The 20,358-nt window shown below is 46.2% G+C and overlaps 1 protein-coding gene across 2 annotated transcripts; it reads left to right on the forward strand.

Annotated features, from left to right (window-relative positions):
- Positions 1-11,816: 11,816 nt before the first annotated feature.
- Positions 11,817-20,284, forward strand: LOC103645724 (uncharacterized). 2 transcript variants are annotated; one of them, XM_020547042.3, is made up of 10 exons: positions 11,817-12,404; positions 12,513-12,633; positions 12,912-12,997; positions 16,704-17,106; positions 17,199-17,299; positions 17,385-17,451; positions 17,716-17,943; positions 18,555-19,001; positions 19,235-19,307; positions 19,464-20,284. In XM_020547042.3, exons 1-10 carry the CDS (start codon positions 12,025-12,027, stop codon positions 19,706-19,708), a joined length of 2,151 nt encoding a protein of 716 aa, XP_020402631.1. In that variant the 5' UTR covers positions 11,817-12,024; the 3' UTR covers positions 19,709-20,284. The 2 variants fall into 2 exon arrangements, with proteins under 2 accessions (XP_020402631.1, XP_020402630.1); XM_020547041.3 differs by having other exon boundaries at positions 11,826-12,404; positions 16,701-17,106.
- The last annotated feature ends 74 nt before the right edge of the window (positions 20,285-20,358 follow it).

Raw genomic sequence — 20,358 nt, forward strand, 5'->3', positions numbered from 1 at the left:
GGGACATGATCAAGGGGGAGCACAGGAAGAACAAGTGATGGAGGAAGAAGCACCAAGTGCCCCTCCAACTCAAATCCGAGCAATGATCCAACGACATCACCCCGTTGACCAGATTCTGGGTGACATAAGCAAGGGAGTAACTACTCGCTCAAGATTAGCTAAATTTTGTGAGCATTATTTGTTTGTCTCTTCTATTGAGCCTTTCAGGGTATAAGAGGCCTTGCATGATCCGGATTTGGTGTTGGTCATGCAGGAAGAGCTCAACAACTTCAAGAGAAATGAAGTTTGGAGCGTGGTGCCACATCCCAAGCAAAATGTTGTGGGAACCAAGTGGGTGTTCCACAACAAGCAAGACAAGCATGGGGTGGTGACAAGAAACAAGGTTCGACTTGTGGCAAAAGGTTATGCCCAAGTCGTAGGTTTGGATTTCGAGGAGACTTTTGCTCCTGTGGCTAGGCTAGAGTCTATTCGATATTTATTAGCCTATGCCGCTCACCACTCTTTCAGGCTATTTCAAATGGATGTGAAGAGCGCTTTCCTCAATGGGCCAATAAAGGAGGAGGTATACGTGGAACAACCCCCTGGCTTTGAGGATGACAGGTACCCCGACCATGTGTTCAAGCTCTCTAAGGCGCTCTATGGACTTAAGCAAGCCCTAAGAGCATGGTATGAATGCCTTAGAGATTTCTTAATTGCTGATGCCTTCAAGGTTGGGAAAGCCGATCCCACTCTTTTTACAAAGACTTGTGATGGTGATCTTTTTGTGTGCCAAATTTATGTCGATGACATAATATTTGGTTCTACTAATCAAAAGTCTTGTGAGGAGTTTAGCAGGGTGATGACACAAAAGTTCGAGATGTCGATGATGGGCGAGTTGACCTACTTCCTTGGGTTCCAAGTGAAGCAACTCAAGGACGGCACCTTCATCTCCCAAACGAAGTACACGTAAGATCTTCTCAAGCGGTTTGGGATGAAGGACGCCAAGCCCGCGAAGACACCAATGGGAACCGACGGGCATGTCGACCTCAACAAAGGAGGTAAGTCCATTGATCAAAAGGCATACCGGTCTATGATAGGGTCATTACTTTATTTATTTGCTAGTAGACCAGACATTATGCTAAGCGTATGCATGTGTGCTAGATATCAATCTGACCCCAAGGAATGTCACCTTGTGGCCGTTAAGTGAATTCTTAGATATTTAGTTTCTACGCCTTGCTTCGGGATTTGGTATCCAAAGGGGTCTACCTTTGACTTGATTGGATACTCAGACTCCGATTATGTTGGGTGCAAGGTTGATAGGAAGAGCACATCAGGGACGTGCCAGTTTCTAAGAAGGTCCCTGGTGTCCTGGAGTTCAAAGAAACAAACATCTGTTACCCTATCCACCGCTGAGGCCGAGTATGTTGCCGCAGGACAGTGTTGCGCGCAACTACTTTGGATGAGGCAAACCCTCTAGGACTTTGGCTACAATCTGAGCAAAGTCCCACTCCTATGTGACAATGAGAGTGCTATCTGCATGACGGATAATCCTGTTGAACCCAGTCGCACTAAGCACATAGACATCCGACAACACTTCCTGAGAGTCCACCAGCAAAAGGGAGATATCAAGGTGTACCATATTAGCACCGAGAACCAGCTAGCCGATATCTTTACCAAGCCGTTGGATGAGAAAACCTTTTGTAGGTTGCGTAGTGAGCTAAATGTCTTAGATTCGCGTAACTTGGATTGATCTATAACATACATGTGTTCTATGCCTTTGATCATGTTACTTTATGCATTTACTACATGTGTTATCTATTTGTGGTGCTCAAGTTGTACATGACCTCCCCGGACCTCACAAGTCCCTAGGCAAATGGTGCACATATTTAGGGGGAGATGTGCTACAACTTGACCCTTTGAGACTAACCTTTATGGTTGAGTATACTTCATGTAGTCTCAAAAATGCATTGAAAGGGAAAGGTGAACTTGGACATTGCAAAGACTTCCACTGCACTCCTGTATTAGTGTACTCACCTCCAAGTTCATACTTATGCTCTCATTGCCTTTTTGCTCTTAATTGACATTTTTGTGAGGAAATGGGGTTAAAGGGCCAAGAATGATCATGTTTTGGTGCTTAATGCCAAAGGGGGATAAATTAAGGCCAAAGCAAATGGATCAGCTACCACTTGTGAATTTTGAAAACCACTTGTGAATTTTGAAAACAATAGAGTTATAACTTTTGATTTGTCCAAAATACTCTTATTGCAAAAATTGGTCTCTTGTGGGGGAGATTTTTTTATTATGGGAAAAGGGGAGTTTTTGGTACTTGATCAATTTTTCCATTGGAATATCTCTTGATTTGCCCAAACAAGTGTGTTTGACTTAGAGATAGGAAAATGAATTTGATTTGCAAAAACAAACCAAGTGGTGGCAAAGAATGATCCAAATATGTCAAATCTTGTGCAAAAACAATTTGGTCCTCAATTGCATTGATGTTGCACTTCTTTTGGTTGCTTTTGCATGTGTTAGCATAAATCACCAAAAAGGGGGAGATTGAAAGGGAAATGTGCCCTTGGGCAATTTCAATAATGTTTTGGTGATTAAGTGCCCAACATGGTTAATTAAGTTCTTATGTGCCAAGTAAAGTGAGAAGTGCAAATCAAAGAAAAAGGTACGTTTCTAGACTTAGTACATTGTTTTGAGTACTAATGTGTTTTGTCTAAGTGCTAGAAACAGTGAGAAAAGAATTGGAAAAAGAGTTGGCTATGTGCAGCAAACTCCAGCTCGGGTTGGCACACCGGACAGTGTCCGGTGCGCCAGGCTGGTTTGCGGTGAAAGTGCTGCTCTCGGGAATCGACGACGGCGTACGGCTAAAAATCAATGGACTGTCCGGTGGTGCACCGGACTGTCCGGTGAGCCAACGGTCGGCCGCGCAATCTTTGCGCAACACGTGGACTGCTCCAACGGTCAGCTGGTGCACCGGACTGTCTGGTGTGCACCGAACAGTGTCCGGTGCGCCAATCAGCCTAGAGGAGCAACGATCAAATATGCCAAATTTGGAAGGAGATCGCGCACCGGACAGTCTACAGGACCTGTCCGGTGGCGCACCGGACTGTCCGGTGCGCCACTCGATAGAAGGCAAGGATGGCCTTCCAAGTTTGCCTCCAATGGCTCCTAGCTGCCTTGGGGCTATAAAAGGGACCCCTAGGCGCATGGAGGAGCTACCCAAGCATTCACTAAGTATTCTAAGGCATCCAGACTCTGCTCCCGCGCATTCACTTTGTTGTGTTAGAGAATTGAGCTCCATTCGAGTCGCGAACTCCTTGTGTTGTCATTTGAGCTCGAGTCTTTACTTGTGTGCGTGGGTGTGCTGCGTATTTGAGTCTTGCGTGTGTTGCTTCTCCCAACCTTACTTTGTGCCTTCATTGTGATTCTTGTTGTAAGGGCGAGAGACTCCAAGTTGTGGAGATTCCTCGCAAATGGGAAAATACTCTAAGGAAAATACCGTGGTATTCAAGTTGATCATCGGATCACTTGAAAGGGGTTGAGTGCAACCCTCGTCCATTGGGACGCCACAACGTGGAAGTAGGCAAGTGTTACTTGGCGGAACCACGAGATAAAAATCGTGTGTCTTTTGTTGATCTCACTGTGATTGTTTGTGTTCACAAGAACTCGCTTCAAGCTACTTAGCCGTACTAACACTCATAACTAAGTTTTGTGGCTATTAGTGTTTGATTTTTACAGGATCACCTATTCACCCCCCCTCTAGGTGCTCTCAATCATCAAGAGCTTTCGCCAAATCCTCAAGCAAAGGAGGGGGAAGGACTACAAGCCCCACTCCAAAAGGGTGTGCTACCGGTGTGGTAAGTCCGGTCACTTTATCGCTAAATGTCCATATCCTAGTGAAAGTGACAGGGACGAAGACAAGAAGGGGAAGAAGAAGGAGAAGAAGAGATACTACAAGAAGAAGGGCGGCGAGGCGCATATGGGGCGCGAATGGGACTTCGATGAGAGCTCCACCGACTCCTCCTCCGACGAGGATGCCGCCAACATCGCTGTCAACAAGAGCCTCCTCTTCCCCAATGTCGGCCACAAGTGTCTAATGGCTAAGGACGACAAGAAGAAGAAGGTATACTCTAGAGCCACCCCTAAATATACTACATCCGAAGATGAGGGTAGCTCTAGTGATAATGAGGATGCTTTAATTTCTCTTTTTGCCAACCTTAACATGGACCAAAAGAAAAAATTAAATGAATTAATATAGACCATTAACGAGAAGGATGATCTCTTGGAATGCCAAGAGGACTAGCTCGTTAAGGAAAACAAAAAATTGTTAAGTTGAAAAATGCTTATGCTCTAGAAGTAGAAAAATGTGAAAACTTAGCTAAGGAGCTTAGCATGTGCAATGATTCAATTTCTAGTCTTAGAATTGAGAATGATAATTTAAATGCTAAGATTGAGGAATTGAGTGTTTTCAAAGCATCTACATCTACTGTTCAACATGTTGCTATTTGTACTTGATGTAGGGACATTAATGTTGAAGCTATTGATGATCACCTTGCCATGATTAAACAAAAAAATGATCACATAGCTACATTAAATGCTAAAATTGTCGAGCATAAGCTAGAAAATGAAAAGTTTAAATTTGCTAGAAGCATGCTCTATAATGGGAGACGCCCTGGCATTAAGGATGGGACCGGTTTCCAACAAGGGAACCAAAACAACACAAAACTTAATGCCCCTAAGAAATTGTCTACCTTTGTAAAGGGCAAGACTCCCATGGTTCAGGATAGAGAGGGCTATATTTTATATCCTGCAAACTACCCTGAGCACAAAACTAGGAAAATTCATGCTAGGAAACCTCATTCTGTCCCTCATCATGCATTTATGTATAAAAATGAGCCTTCTAATTCTAGGCATACCACTCATATCAATATACCTAAGAAGAAAATTCCTAATGCATCAAATGAGCATAACATTTCATTTAGAACTTTTGATGCTCCTTATGTGCTAACTAACAAATTAGGCAAAATAGTTGCCAAATATGTTGGGGGCAAACACAAGAGTCCAAAGACTTATGTTTGGGTACCCAAGGTGCTTGTTTCTAATGTGAAAGGACCCAAGACCGTTTGGGTACCTAAGAACAAGGCCTAAATCTATTTTGTAGGTTTATGCATCTGGTGGATCAAGTTGGATAATCGATAGCGGGTGCACAAACCACATGATAGGGGAGAAAAGGATGTTCTCCTCGTATGAGAAAAATGAAGATCCTCAAAGAGCTATCACATTCGGAGATGGAAATCAAGGATTGGTCAAAGGTTTGGGTAAAATTGCTATATCCCCTAACCATTCCATTTCTAATGTTTTTCTCGTAGATTCTTTAGATTACAACTTGCTTTCTGTTTCTCAATTACGCAAAATGGGCTACAACTGTCTATTTACTGACGTAGGTGTTACTGTCTTTAGAAGAAGTGATGATTCAATAACATTTAAGGGAGTACTAGATGGTTAGCTATACTTAGTTGATTTTAATGATAACAAAGTTGAACTAGACACTTGCTTAATTGCTAAGACTAACATGGGTTGGCTCTAGCATCGCCGACTTGCCCATGTTGGGATGAAGAATCTCCACAAACTTCTAAAGGGAGAACACATTTTAGGACTAACCAATGTTCATTTTGAGAAAGACAAGATTTGTAGCGCATGCCAAGCAGGGAAGCAAATTGGAGTCCATCATCCACACAAGAACATCATGACAACGAACAGGCTGCTTGAGCTACTCCACATGGACCTTTCGGCCCGATCGCTTATATAAGCATCGGCGGGAGTAAGTACTGTCTAGTTATTGTGAATGATTATTCTCGCTTCACTTGGGTATTCTTTTTGCAGGAAAAATCTCAAACCCAAGAGACCTTAAAGAGATTCTTAAGATGGGCCCAAAATGAGTTCGGATTGAGAATCAAAAAGATTAGAAGCGATAATGGAACGGAGTTCAAGAATTCACAAATTGAAGGATTTCTTGAGGAAGAGGGGATCAAGCATGAGTTCTCCTCTCCCTACACACCTCAACAAAATGGTGTAGTGGAGAGGAAGAATAGAACTCTACTGGATATGTCAAGGACCATGCTTGATGAGTACAAGACACCGGATCAATTTTGGGCGGAGGCGGTTAACACCGTCTGCTACTCCATCAACCGGTTATATCTTCACCGAATCCTCAAGAAGACATCATATGAACTCCTCACTGGTAAAAAGCCCAATGTTTCTTATTTTACAGTCTTTGGGAGCAAAAGCTTTATTCTTATTAAGAGAGATAGAAGTTCTAATTTTGCTCCTAAAGCAGTAGAAGGCTTTTTACTAGGTTATGAATCAAACACAAGGGCATATAGAGTCTTCAACAAGTCCACTAGATTAGTTGAAGTTTCTTGTGACATTGTGTTTGATGAGACTAATGGCTCCCAAGTGGAGCAAGTTGATTTTGATGAACTAGATGATGAAGAGGCTCCGTGTGTCGCACTAAGGAACATGTCTATTGGGGATGTGTGTCCTAAGGAATCCAAAGAGCCTCCACAAGCACAAGATCAACCATCATCTTTCATGCAAGCATCTCCACCAACTCAAGATGAAGACGAGGCTCATGAAGAAGAGGATGAAGATCAAGACAATGAGCCATCTCAAGAGGAGGACATTGATCAAGGGGGAGATGACAATCAAGACAAGAAAGATGAACAAGAGATTCAGGATCAAAGACCACCACACCCAAGAGTCCACCAAGCAATTCAAAGAGATCACCCCGTCAACTCCATTCTTGGTGATATTCACAAGGGGGTAACCACTAGATCTCAAGTTGCACATTTTTGTGAACATTACTCTTCTTCTCCCCCTTCTTGTTTTTGTCCCTGTCACTTTCACTATAATATGGACATTTAGCTATAAAGTGACCGGACCTACCACACCGGTAACACACCCTTTTGGAGCGGGGTTTGTAGTCCTTCCCCCTCCTTTGCTTGAGGATTTGACGGAAGCTCTTAATGATAAGAGCCATCTCCTCGTTGTCGAGCTTGGAGGCGTCGATAGGAAGCCTACTTGGTGTAGACTCCTCTTTCTTTTCTTCCGTCACTTTAAATGCAACGGGTTGCACCTCGGGTGTAGAGGTGGCGCCTTGCTCCAAGTTGACAATATGTTTGGAGTCTTTGATCATTAGCTCAAAGCTCACAAACTTGCCAATCACCTCCTCGGGAGACATCTGTTTATATCTAGGATCCCCACGTATTAATTGCACTTGAGTAGGATTACAAAAAATGAAGGATCTTAGAATAACCTTGACCATTTCATGGTCATCCCATTTGGTGATCCCGAGGTTGCGCACTTGGTTGACCATCGTCTTGAGCCGGTTGTACATGGCTTGCGGCTCTTCTCCTTTGTTGAGGACGAATCGATCGAGTTCTCCCTCGATCGTCTCCCGCTTGGTGATCTTGGTCACCTCGTCCCCTTCGTGCGCCGTTTTGAAGACGTCCCAAATTTCTTTGGCATTCTTTAACCCTTGCACCTTGTTATAGTCCTCTCGACATAAAGAGGCGATGAGTATAGAAGTTGCTTGGGAGTTAAAGTGCCTAATTTGGGCGGCCTCGTCCGAGTCATTGTCCTCGTCCCCCACCTGTGGTGCCTGCGCTCCAGACTCAACAATGTCCCATATGATTTCGTGGAGTGAGGTTAGATGATGCCTCATTTTATCACTCCACATACAATAATCTTCACCATCAAAATATGGTGGTTTGCCTAAAGGAATGGAAAGTCGCGCTTGGAAGTACATGGGATAGTGTAGGGGCATCTTACTATACTTCTTGTGCCCATGGCGCTTAGAAGTAGTGGAAGACTCCATGCCGGAAGTAGAGGGTGTTGAAGAGTCGGTCTCGTAGTAGACCACCTTCTTCATCTTCTTTTTCTTCTTGTCACCCCTCCTATGTGACTTGATGGAGGAAGAGGATTCCTCCTTGTACTTGTTGCCGGACTCCCTTGAGAGAGTCTTCCCCGAGCCCGTGGGCTTGTCGCCGGTCACGATCTCCCTCTTGGCATGATCTCCAGACATCACTTCGAGTTTGTTAGACTCTTAATGAAGCACTGGCTCTGACACCAATTGAAAGTCGTCTAGAGGGGGGTGAATAGGCGAAACCTGAAATTTATAAACTTAAACACACAATAAGGCCGGGGTTAGCGTTAGAATTAAATCCGAGGTGAAAAATTGTTTCTCTTGCCACGAGTTGCTCAAATGATGCGGATAACGTTTGGGAGCAAACTCAAATCAATATTGGCAAGGAAACATTAAAGAGAGGAAAGAGGGCAAACAAATTAAATGAAAATCAACACAAGTGGACACAGTGATTTGTTTTACCGAGGTTCGGTTCCAAAGAACCTAATCCCCGTTGAGGAGGCCACAACGGCCGGGTCTATTTCAACCCTTTCCCTCTCTCTCTCAAACGGTCACCTAGACCGAGTGTGCCTTCTCCTTAATCAAACGGGTCACTAAGACCCCGCAAGGACCACCACACACTTAGGTGTCTCTTGCTAGCTTTACAAACACTTAGAAATAAGAATGGGAAGAAGAGAAGGCAATCCAAGCGAGAAGAGCAACAAAAGAACACAAGTGATCCTCTCACAAGCCCATAAGCACTAGCGTTGATTTTGGGAACTTGGAATGGATTGATTGCTTTGATTGTGTCTTGGAGTGTTGGACTTTGCTCTTGCAATGAGTGAGAACTTCAGAATGCTTGGATGGCTTTGAATGAGGTGGTTGGGGGTATTTATAGCCCCCAACCACTTCCTAGTCGTTGGCTGTTTCTGCTGGCGATGGGCGCACCGGACAGTCCGGCGGTGCATCGGACAGTCACTGTTCACTGTCCGGTGCACGCCACGTCAGCATGTCCGTTAGGGTTTGGAGCTGTTTACCATTGGAGCCCTTTGTCTTTTTGCTGCACCGGACAGTCCGGTGACCTCTGACTTCTGCGCTCTGACTTCTACGCGGCTGTTTGCCACTGTACACTTTTACAGTCGACCATTGGCTCGCAGGGAGCCGTTGCTCCGTTGGCTCACCGGACAGTCCGGTGAATTATAGTGGAGCGGGTCGGGTGAATTCCCGAGAGTGGCTGGTTTGCTTGCGCGAGCGCTTAGGGCACCGGACACTGTCTGGTGCGCCAAAGGTAGCACACTCGAAGTCCTTTTGCTCCAATTTTGTTTGTGTCCCCAACTGATTTTCTTTCTTGGTTTGTGTTGAACCTTATGCACCTGAGATAAATGATATCTAGACAAACTAGTTAGTCCACATGGTTTGTGTTGGATGTCAACCACCAAAATCGATTATAGGAAATGATTAAGTCCATTTCCCTTTCACTAAATCAGCCAGCCCTAATTCATATCCCTCGGAAAAGAAATGCTCATGAAATTTACTCTCTAGATTATTCCAGGAATTAATGGAATTAGGAGACAGGGTGGCGTACCATGCAAAAGCGGTACCAGTAAGGGATAAAGAAAATAAACGAACACAAAATGCTTCCCCATCGGCCAATTCGCCTAGGTGTGCTAGGAATTGGCCTATATGTTCGTGTGTGCTTCTCCCATTTCACCAGAAAATTTAGAAATCTCTGGTATCCTTGCCCCTTGTGGATATGGGATAATGTCAAACTGGTGATCATATGGCTTCTGATATGATTGCCCCACTATAGCTACACTAACTCCGAGCCTATCTCGAAATAGTTCAACCATCTCTTCCCTAATTTTCTCCATCGCGCCCGGTGGCAAACCACCGGACCCTAGGCTGTGGGGTTCATTTGGTCGGGCATTGTTATGCCGACCATCTTGCCGTGACCGATCGATAATGTTGATTGGCCTGTGATCGTATGGCGTGCTGTGGTTTAAATATGTAGGGGGCGGAACGTACTGCTGTTGTGGTGTGTAATAATTTGGTGCGTAGTGCGCGACAGTAGGTTCTGCATATGTGTATCCGGTCTGTACGGTGGTACATCCGAACTGGCATGTTGTGTTCGCTATTATTGGGGCGCCACGCGGTAGCCCTGGTGCGGTCCTGGACTGTCCGAGCAAAAGCCCAGACAGTTTGACCATGTCCAGGGGCGCCGATCTGCCAAGAAGTGATGGAGGTGGTGGTATTTGCTCTGGATATGAGTTCATCGACATTACCATATAATGGTTGGGACTGCGAATCCCCATTTGTCACCGATGTATTAGATATAGATATGTTGTTACTAGTTTCATATGATGGAAAACTAGGAGCAACAGACTTCTCCAATATACGCGTTAATTTTCTAATTGATTCTTATAACCCTCTAATTTGTTGTTTCATTTGATTCTGCTGCTGATCTACATATTGTTTAGTAGATTGGATATCGTCGGGTTTACTTACGTTGGGGACTTGAAGCGGAGATAGAAGATATGCGAAGTCGGTCTCTCCATGTTTGACAACTTTCTGGTGACGATCCACTGTGTATTATGATAAGAATTTCTCCTTCGCTTGACGCATGTAGTCCTTGTATTGCTGTTGCTCATCGGCCGTCAGACTTTCAAGAGCCGGTTTCAGGATATTGTCTGTAGAGATATCGGTGTGATCTTTAGAACCGACCATTTGAGGGTCTGAATTTTAGTAGATCTAGACACCTTTTCCCAGCGGAGTCGCCAAAAAGTGTGTTGACGCCGATTTGGGCACCAATTATTGCGTTGAGAACCGACGGCGGTGCTCTTTGCACATGCGCGGATGGTCCGCGACCAGGGGCCGGACGGTCCACGACCTGAAGCAGGGCTAGGGTTCCCTGCCTGACGGGCCGGACGGTTCGCGCGTGCGCAGGGACGACGGAGTTCGTCGACGGCGCCTGAATCTCGCTCCCGGGAGGGACCTCGTCGGGAAGGAGAGATTCTAGGTGTTGTCTAGGGTCAGCAGACCGACCTAGACACCTCTAATCGACGTAGAGCCGAAGAGAAGCAAAGAATTTGGGGATTGAGAGGCTAAACTAGAATTAAACTAGAACTACTCCTAATGACTAAGGTAAAAACGAGAGATAAATTGATTATTGATTCGATTGTTGGGGGTTCAATCGGCCGTAACCCTTCTTCTATATAAAGGGGAAGACTGGATCCGCTACAAGCTGTTTCCCGAGCTAATCCCGCGGTTTTAGGTAACAAATCCCGTGAGAAACTCAAACCCTAACTGACTCTGCGCACGCGCGGACCGTCCACGCCACTACCGTGGACCGTCCGTCCGGACCGCGGACCGTCCGGCCTCAGGGCTGGACCGTCCGCGCGGTCGTTTCTGGTGCTCAACAGGTGGAATCGGAGTGATGTGGCTGGATAGTGCGATATAGGGGTAAAATTTTAGAGGAGAGCGTTGTAGATAGTCTAATGTGAGGGCATTTTGAAGAAGAACATAAATGGTTTGAAACTGACAAAGAAACTATACCGAGTGTTTTTTAGGAGTTATTGCAAGTAGAGACTACGATCGGATTTCCTCGCCATTCGACTTGGCTGGGCCTCCGGATTTGGTCGGTTTTATGTTGGCAACTGGACGACCCAGCCCGATGTCCGCCCAGTGGGCTTGGTCGAGGCTGTACATTAGCAGGTACCGGAGGCGCAGGACGGGCCACGTCGACCTGCTGCCCGCTCACCACACAGGGAGGCCGGGACCGCACCGCCACTGATATGTCGACCCCACAGAAGATTCATCAAACCATAACGATACCGAAACGGAGGACCCGTCCCCACGCGCCACGAGTGGCTAGTGGCTACGGTGCCATCTCGCCTTCGCGCCACACATCCCCCACTCGCCTCTCACCGACCCAGCAGAAACTATCGCTCGTCGCCGTCGACCAAAGCCATGCCACCGACATGTGGGACAGTGCTGCAGGTCCCACTCGGCAGGGACGCCGGCGGTTCTTGGAGACAGCGAGAGCGACCGACCGCGCGCGCCTCCTCCTCCTCCTTCCTCGCCAGGCACGGCACGACTCCCAGTGGCCAAGTACACTCACCCGCTCGCGCGCGTGAGCGATGAAAGCTCTCGCCTCGCCCGCCGCCTCCTTCCTCCCGGGTATCCCGAGCCCTAGCCATCTCGCGCGCGCGCTTCCCCGATCCGCGGCGGCCGCGCTCTCGCGGCCCCCTTCCGGGCGCTCCATCGCCGCCGCGGCCGCGGCCGCCACAGGGGACCACTGGGGCGCCGACCACCAGCACTACCACGGAGGACGCGCGGGCGCGTCGGAGGCCGGGCCTACCGCGTCGGCGCGCGGCGTCAAGTGCGACGTGGACGTGGTGTCGTGGCGGGAGCGGCGGGTGCTCGCGTCCGTGCCTGTGGCCGCCGACGTCGACACGCTGTGGCAGGTCATCACCGACTACGAGCGCCTCGCTGACTTCATCCCCAACCTCGTCCAGAGGTCCGCATTTTCTCGTCTCCCATCTGTCGCTTCGCAACCGTGATTGCTCTCACGGGTGCCTTCTGAAGGTGTCTGATTGGGGTGGTTTTGCTCGTGCTTCGCTTGCAGTGTGACGATTCCGTGTCCGCATGAAGGGCGGATATGGCTGGAGCAGAGAGGCCTGCAGCGCGCGTTGTACTGGCACATTGAGGCGCGCGTCGTGTTGGATCTCCAGGAAATCCCTGACTCCGTATGTGCTGTCGCAGATTGAACTTCCATTAACTGCTAGGGTGTGAATATTCATGTCGACCAGTCCATGAGGGTGTGAATGCAACATTTGCGTTTTGTCAGCGTGTGTTCTTCTTCTTGCTGTGTAGCTGCTGTGCTATTGTGTCTCTCCGACGTATTTCTTAGTTGCATGAGTTATATTTAGCAAATCTAAAAAACGATGATGGATCTCCTCCATTTTCTGTTCTATATTAAGTTATATTGCCTTACATGATTACTCGTTCATGGTTATTCTTTCAGATTAATGGGCGAGAACTCCATTTCTCGATGGTAGATGGTGACTTCAAGAAGTTTGAAGGAAAATGGTCCATAAGATCTGGTCCTAGGTATGCATCTGATGATCATTTTTCTTTTCTCAGGATAAGTGGGATGGGAGGTAAATCAATGAAGACATAAGTACATGTATCTATATACTAGTATACTACTGTTGACGCCTTTTTGGGGCGCCAATCACTCAAAAGAACCGGCGGCGGTGCTCTCTGGTCAGACGCGGACGGTCCGCGACCTGGTGCAGGAGCTAGGATCCCCTGCCTGACGGCCGGACGGTCTGCGCCCTAGGGCCGGACGGTCCGCGCGTGCGCAGGGGCGGCGGAAGATCGCCGGCGGCGCCTGGATCTCGCTCCCGGGAGGGACCCCGTCGTGGAGGAGAGATCCTAGGAGTTGTCTAGGCTCGGGCAGACCGACCTAGACTCCTCTAATCGACGTAGAGTCGAGGAGAGGCAGAGAATTTGGGGATTGGAATACTAAACTAGGGCTAAACTAGAACTAGACTAGAACTACTCCTAATTGTGCTGGAAATAAATGCGAGATAGAAGTGGTATTGGTTCGATTGGAATGTGTTCGGGGGTTCTCAATCGGCCGTACCCCTTTATATTTATAGGGGAGGAGATCTGGACCTTTTCCTAAGAGATAGCCAACAAACTCCCACGTGATTAGATGGATAACCACGCACGAGATAAGGATAAACACCCGAGTTAATTTAATCTCGGGACACGCGGACCGTCCGGGCCCATGGGTCGGACCGTCCGCTCATTTTGGTGTCCAACATATGCCCCCCTGCCTTTTGGTGGAGCTTGGCGAACCAAAAGCATCAGCGAAAACTTCGGAAACAATTGACCTCATGAGGTTTTGTTCCCGAAGTAAGGACTCAGCTCGATGCAAGTCATCGGCTCTTGCGATCAGATAATATAAATACTTGATGGGACTTTAATGCACAGAGGCCGTTTCGGATCGCATCCTCTTCGGCCATGTCTACCTGATGAACCTGTCAATAGGCAAAAACTTGTGGTGCCCCCCAGCCCAAATAAGCAAACGGATTGGGCCAGTAATACGAATTCATCGCCGTACCACCCCACACATGAGCAGGACAACACATCGGCGATGGATAGAACGGGACGCACCATGCTATCCCTAGAGGAGGATGACAAGGCGATCTTGGTTGTGCTACCCTTTGGGTCCGTTTAGTCGGCTTTTGCTTTCGCACAGGTCGCCCTTTTGACTTCGTTTGTTTTATTGGCCGGTTGTGTGGAACGGCCTTCTTCATATATTTGGCAAGCAACTGACCAAAAGTAGGGCCGACTCTACTGAGTCGTCCAGACGTCTTAGTAGTGTTTTGTTTCCTAACACTTGTGTTGGAACGTTGTGGTCCGATGGTCTGAGGTTGCTGCTTCTGACCATCTGCGGACCGTCCGGCCATCATAGCCGGACTGTCCGCGCCTGTCTCGGACTGTTCGGCCTTAGTACCCGGATCGTCCGACGTACGCGGGACAGGTGACCGTGATCGGGTGTCCGATCGTGCTTGCCCCCCGGTGCCTCCGGACTTTCTTTTGTCCGGAGCCTTCAGAGTAACCATTCTGCGTGACATATTTGGTGTGCGAGGATCACCAATGACGACATTTTTATTTTTACTTTTATCGGCCGCACAAGGCCGAATTATGGCCTTTTTGCTCGTTGGCTCTAATGTGGTGACAGAAACAGTTGGCCTGTCAATTTTCACCTCTTTTTGAAACCTCAACCGGCCTTCGTTTATAGCCGATTGTATTTGCCGACGGGAGACGGCACAATCATTGGTGTTATGGAGAAAAGAGCCATGCCATTTGCAATAAACACGCCCTTTTAATTGTTCAACCGGAGGAATTACATGTGACAATTTAATATTACCATGTTTAAGCAACTCATCAAATATTTTATCACATTTAGTAATATTAAATGTGAACTTAACCTTTTCCTTTTGTGTCGAGTGCGGGTGAGAGCGAACAGAAGGTTTGGCCTTAGTCGGCCAAACAAGCTCAGGGACGTGTGACTTTTTTTGTTCTTGGGGCTTGGGTGGCCGGTTATATTTATGCCGGCCTTCCGCACTAGGTGGATCACAGGTGACTTCTGGTGCTCCGGACGGTCCGACCTGCGCAGTCGGACGGTCTGTGGATGGATCGGATGGTCCGGTACTATCCTCGGACTGTCCGGTCACGTCAGGCAACACCTGTGACCCTTGTGGTGGGCTCTGTGTAACTCCGGACTGTCCGGCGTAGGGTGCCGGACGGTCTGACGGAGGGCCGGACGGTCCGCTATTGTGTGCGGACGGTCCGGCCGCGCTCAGAGTTGACTCACCATTTAGCGAAGATGGTGGTGACGGTCGTCCTGGATATGAGTCCATCGGCATACCAGAGTATGGCTGGGGAAACCCATTTGTTGCCGATGTGTTTGGCGCAATTGTTTTGGCGCCTAATTTATGTGATAAAAAACTAGGCATGTGAGTTTTTCCTAATGCATGTGCCATCCTTTCTATATCCTCTGTGATACTTTTAATCTGATTATCAAAAGAAATTTTAATAGATGGAATATCATCGACTGACCTGACATCACCTATTGTGGGGAGCTGTTGCAGCACAGATGACATGTAATCGGCGTCTATTTCCCTTTCTTGGACGGTCTTCTGGTGGCAATCCACCCTGAAGTGCGAGAGGAACCATTTATCCGCCACCTTGAGCACCTGATCTTTTTGTCGTTGGACCTCCTCGTCTATTTTCTTCATGTCATCTTTTAATCTTTTATGCTCAGCGGCCGATAAATTAGTCAGCCTTGTGCTGCTGTTTGGAGAAGCCCTGTTGAGATCTTTAGAATCGGCCATATAAGCCTGATTTTGTAGATCTTCAACCTCGTTCCCCAGCGGAGTCGCCAAAAAGTATGTTGACGCCTTTTTGGGGCGCCAATCACTCAAAAGAACCGGCGGCGGTGCTCTCTGGTCAGGCGCGGATGGTCCGCGGCACAAGGCCGGACGGTCCGCGACCTGGCGCGAGGCGGCGGTGCTCTCTGGTCAGACGCGGACGGTCCGCGACCTGGTGCAGGAGCTAGGATCCCCTGCCTGACGTTCGGACGGTCCGCGCCCTAGGGCCGGACGGTCCGCGCGTGCGCAGGGGCGGCGGAAGATCGCCGGCGGCGCCTGGATCTCGCTCCCGGGAGGGACCCCGTTGGGGAGGAGAGATCCTAGGAGTTGTCTAGGCTCGGGCAGACCGACCTAGACTCCTCTAATCGACGTAGAGTCGAGGAGAGGCAGAGAATTTGGGGATTGGAATACTAAACTAGGGCTAAACTAGAACTAGACTAGAACTACTCCTAATTGTGCTGGAAATAAATACGAGATAGAAGTGGTATTGGTTCGATTGGAATGTGTTCGGGGGTTCTCAATCGGCTGTACCCCTTTATATTTATAGGGGAGGAGGTCTGGACCTTTTCCTAAGAGATAGCCAACAAACTCCCACGTGATTAGATGGATAACCACGCACGAGATAAGGATAAACACCCGAGTTAATTTAATCTCGGGACACGCGGACCGTTCGGGCCCATGGGCCGGACCGTCCGCTCATTTTGGTGTCCAACAACTACCTTATTTGTTGCTTTTGTTTTGATGAACATCCAGCCTTAATTTTATCTTTGCATCCCCGTGACCGTGATGCCCCAGACTAATGCTCTCCAACTTGCGAGCGAAAAAAGAGATTGTCTAATATGCCCTATCTTGCTTTTGTCCGCTAGCAGGTCCTCTAGTGCAGTTTTGCTGTATGAAGTTAATGTGATACCAAGATTTAACTTCCCGGCTATATTTCTTGAAAGGATTATAAGGTCAGATCTTCCTGTAAATCTTCGTGCCTTGGCTTGTAGAGCTGAAAAGATTTATCTGGAAAATCAAGGATGTGGTTCAAGAAAATTTTTTGTTGAGGACTTGAAGCCATCATATACTTCTCAGCTTAATAACTTCCATAGTACGACAGTTGAGACTTCTAAGTTTAAACAAGCACCTCCCAGGTCTGGTGTTAGCAGTGTGCTTCCTTCACCTTCTTCTGAATTGATTAGCAAATGGGGTGTATATGGAAACATATGCAGAATTGATAAGCCTTGTGTGGTAGATGAGATCCATCTTCGAAGATTTGATGGCATGTTGGTAATTTACTGAACTTCATTACTGTTGTATTCTTATCCATGAGGTGAAAGGCACTAAAGTTTGGCTTATTCTGTGATACGATCTGCGTGAAGGAACATGAGGGGGCTCATAGGTGTGTTTTTGCTAGTATCACTGTGAAAGCACCGGTTCGAGAGGTATGGAATGTTCTCACAGCATATGAGAATTTGCCTGAGTAAGTAGTTCTGTCTTTCTACAATATTTTGAGTTCACGTTCTTATTTTATTACAGTTATGATCTAACAAAAAAACATTTGGTAGATTCGTACCAAACCTGGCTATCAGTAGGATTGTTCTTCGTGATAATAACAAGGTTCGGATAATGCAGGTAAGAATATGTGGCTCTCTTCCGTCATATTTTGTGGTTAACTGTTTTGACTAGAACATATGAAATAGGCCTGGCTTCATTTGTTTTTTGTTTTTACTACACAGCAAAAAGTCCTCAAATCATACACAGTTTTTTCTTGTCTCCTGGTTTTGGTTCACTCAATTGTTTTCATTGTGCCCATCTGAAAGAAAGTTCTGTAAATTCAATCTGATAGTCTTTATTTCTTTTTCAAGTATTATATCTTTTTTCAAATCGTTTTTCTAGGAGGGTTGCAAAGGCCTGCTTTATATGGTCCTTCACGCCCGTGTTGTTATGGATCTTCGCGAAAAACATGAGCAAGAGATCAGCTTTGAACAAGTCGAGGGTGATTTTTACACATTTAAAGGGAAATGGCGCTTAGAACAACTTGGGGATCAGCACACCCTGTTGAAGTACATGGTTGAAACTAAGATGCATAGGGACACCTTTCTCTCTGAATCTATCCTTGAAGAGGTATAACCATATATGTTTTTTTTTCATATAATGTTTCACTTGTCAGGTTAAGATGGTTAAAGTAGGTTTTTATGTGCACACTGTATTCTGTTCTGGTTATACAAGCGCTTTGCATGATAATGGGTATCTTTTTTTAAAGAAAATGATGATTATATGCTTCATGCCTTCTAAAATGGTACTCCCTCTGTATTAGATATATTGCTTTTATTATGTATGTAGACATAGTATATATCTAAATGCATAGTAAAAGCTATGTATCTAGAACATACAAAACATCTTATAGTTTAGAATGGAGAGAGTATAAGCTTACTATAGTTAAATTCTTGTATTTGGTTGTTTTAAAACAGCATTTTTTTACAAGTCATACTGTATCTTCAACTCTTCACAAATTCCAGGTGACTACATTCCGTAGCAGTTAGGACACCAATTTTTTTCATCATGGTTTCTGACATTTTTTACTTGAATTTTACAATAAACTGTTTCTTTCGTGCTCACTATCGGATTAATTTTATCTGGTGCTTTGATGATTATTTCAGCTGAATGCTTTGATAAAGTTTAATGTCTTTAGAGATAGTAAAGCAGACTGTTCATTTTTCATGAATCTGTTACAGGTCATATATGAAGATCTTCCATCAAACTTGTGTGCAATCCGTGATTATATTGAAAAGGCTGGAGCCAAGAGTAGCAATTCCACAGGTCATTCTAATGTGCCCACAGATCCAGATCCAGATGTTGATCATGATGAAAGCAGGCAATCTGAGCAAACGTGTGTGTCTTGCTCATCCAGTACCATGAAGCAGAGACCAAAAGTCCCAGGATTGCAAAAGGACATCGAGGTCCTAAAATCAGAGCTTGATAATTTCATTGCAGAGTATGGTCAGTATGGTTTCATGCCTAAGAGAAAGCATCTCCGGTCTCATGGAAGAGTGGATATTGAGAAGGCTATAACAAGAATGGGTGGGTTCCGGAAGATTGCCAGCATAATGAACCTTTCTCTTTCTTACAAAAATCGAAAACCAAGAGGCTATTGGGATAATCTGGAGAACTTGCAAGAAGAGGTAATCCTAGTATATCTGTGCTTATCAAATATCTATCCTAGCACAAGAATACTTGGTATAACCAAGTTTTGTAATCTTTGAATGATTTTGCACCATATATTGTCAATAGAGTTAAAACTTGTCCCCTTAGATTTCTAGCATGAATGAAAGCTAGCTAGCACTCTGTCCATTGAATGTTATTTTAACTTTATTTTCAACTTCTGACATCGGGGCGTCTGATCCCAATTTTACAGATCAGCCGGTTCCAGAAAATTTGGGGGTTGGATCCTTCTTATATGCCCAGTAGAAAATCTTTTGAGAGGGCAGGTAATATATTTATCCCATTGTCGGAAAATGAAAAATAGTATTGTACACTGTCATGCTAGTTGTTTATCCATTTAGCACAGTTGTCTTTAGCTGTATATCGTTGTCACGAAGTTACCTTATCTGGCTTTTGAAATGATTTTCATGCTCTGTTGGTAGGTCGTTATGACATTGCTCGGGCATTGGAAAAATGGGGTGGGGTGCAGGAGGTTTCACGCCTTCTTTCTCTTGAACTAAGATATCCTAGAAGACAAGCAGACCCGGACGATGAGAGACAGTCTGAATCCCCGTCTGGGATGATGAAGAAGCACGGAGTGAAACCTGATGAAGGCAATGTTTCCCCAAATGCGCAGAAATGGCTCCTGAAGCTGAAGGACTTGGATGTCAATTGGGTGGAATACTAGGTTTAGCTTTGGAAAAAGATATGGTCTCTCATCATGAACTCAGCTCTTTCCTTTCTTCGGAGGTGTTCTGGATGCATTCCGACAAAGACGCCGCAGATTGTGTACAGAACAGCGCGGTGCACGGGCCAACCCCATTCTGAAGGCGAGCTACCAGCAGGCAACATGTTTTCTTGCCAGTAATCACGACTCTTGGCTACTACTGCGTATCTAGAACTGCTGACAATACTACTCAGCTTCTTTTGCGGTCAAACCGATCCATGGTTTTGACAAAGTCAGGCCATAAAATGCAGAAAAGGGTGTCGATTTCGTGCGCCTGTTCAAAGCTGTTTTGAGTCAGCCACGCCTTTGAAAAATCTGAGGTGTTCACAGGTTGGTCGCCTACTTTGTTATTACTGGTGATATAAGTTGACCTGGTCCTTTTGAAAGAGAAGGTTTACCCGTCTAGTAATAGTTTCAGTCGGCACGTTTGCATTACATTGGTCTCGATCAGGAGGCACAGCTACATACTTTACGTCTTTACCTATTGCTGCTTCAATTCTTCATGGGATGAATGAAACCGACCTGACCTATGTGTTACCTATGGCACGAATATGGATGGCTATTGTTAGCTTAGAGGGATGGATAAGAAACAAGACGATTAGAATAAAATA

Source organism: Zea mays, chromosome 1 (genome assembly GCF_902167145.1).
Source record: "Zea mays cultivar B73 chromosome 1, Zm-B73-REFERENCE-NAM-5.0, whole genome shotgun sequence".
In the NCBI taxonomy this organism is placed as follows: Eukaryota; Viridiplantae; Streptophyta; class Magnoliopsida; order Poales; family Poaceae; genus Zea; species Zea mays.

Bases quoted from the DNA above. Each gene is read 5' to 3' on its own strand.
- LOC103645724 (XM_020547041.3), top strand. From the start codon at position 12,025: ATGAAAGCTCTCGCCTCGCCCGCCGCCTCCTTCCTCCCGGGTATCCCG. The intron at 17,944-18,554 runs GTATAACCATAT...AATCTGTTACAG, and splicing joins CTGAATCTATCCTTGAAGAG to GTCATATATGAAGATCTTCC. The intron at 19,002-19,234 runs GTAATCCTAGTA...CCAATTTTACAG, and splicing joins TGGAGAACTTGCAAGAAGAG to ATCAGCCGGTTCCAGAAAAT.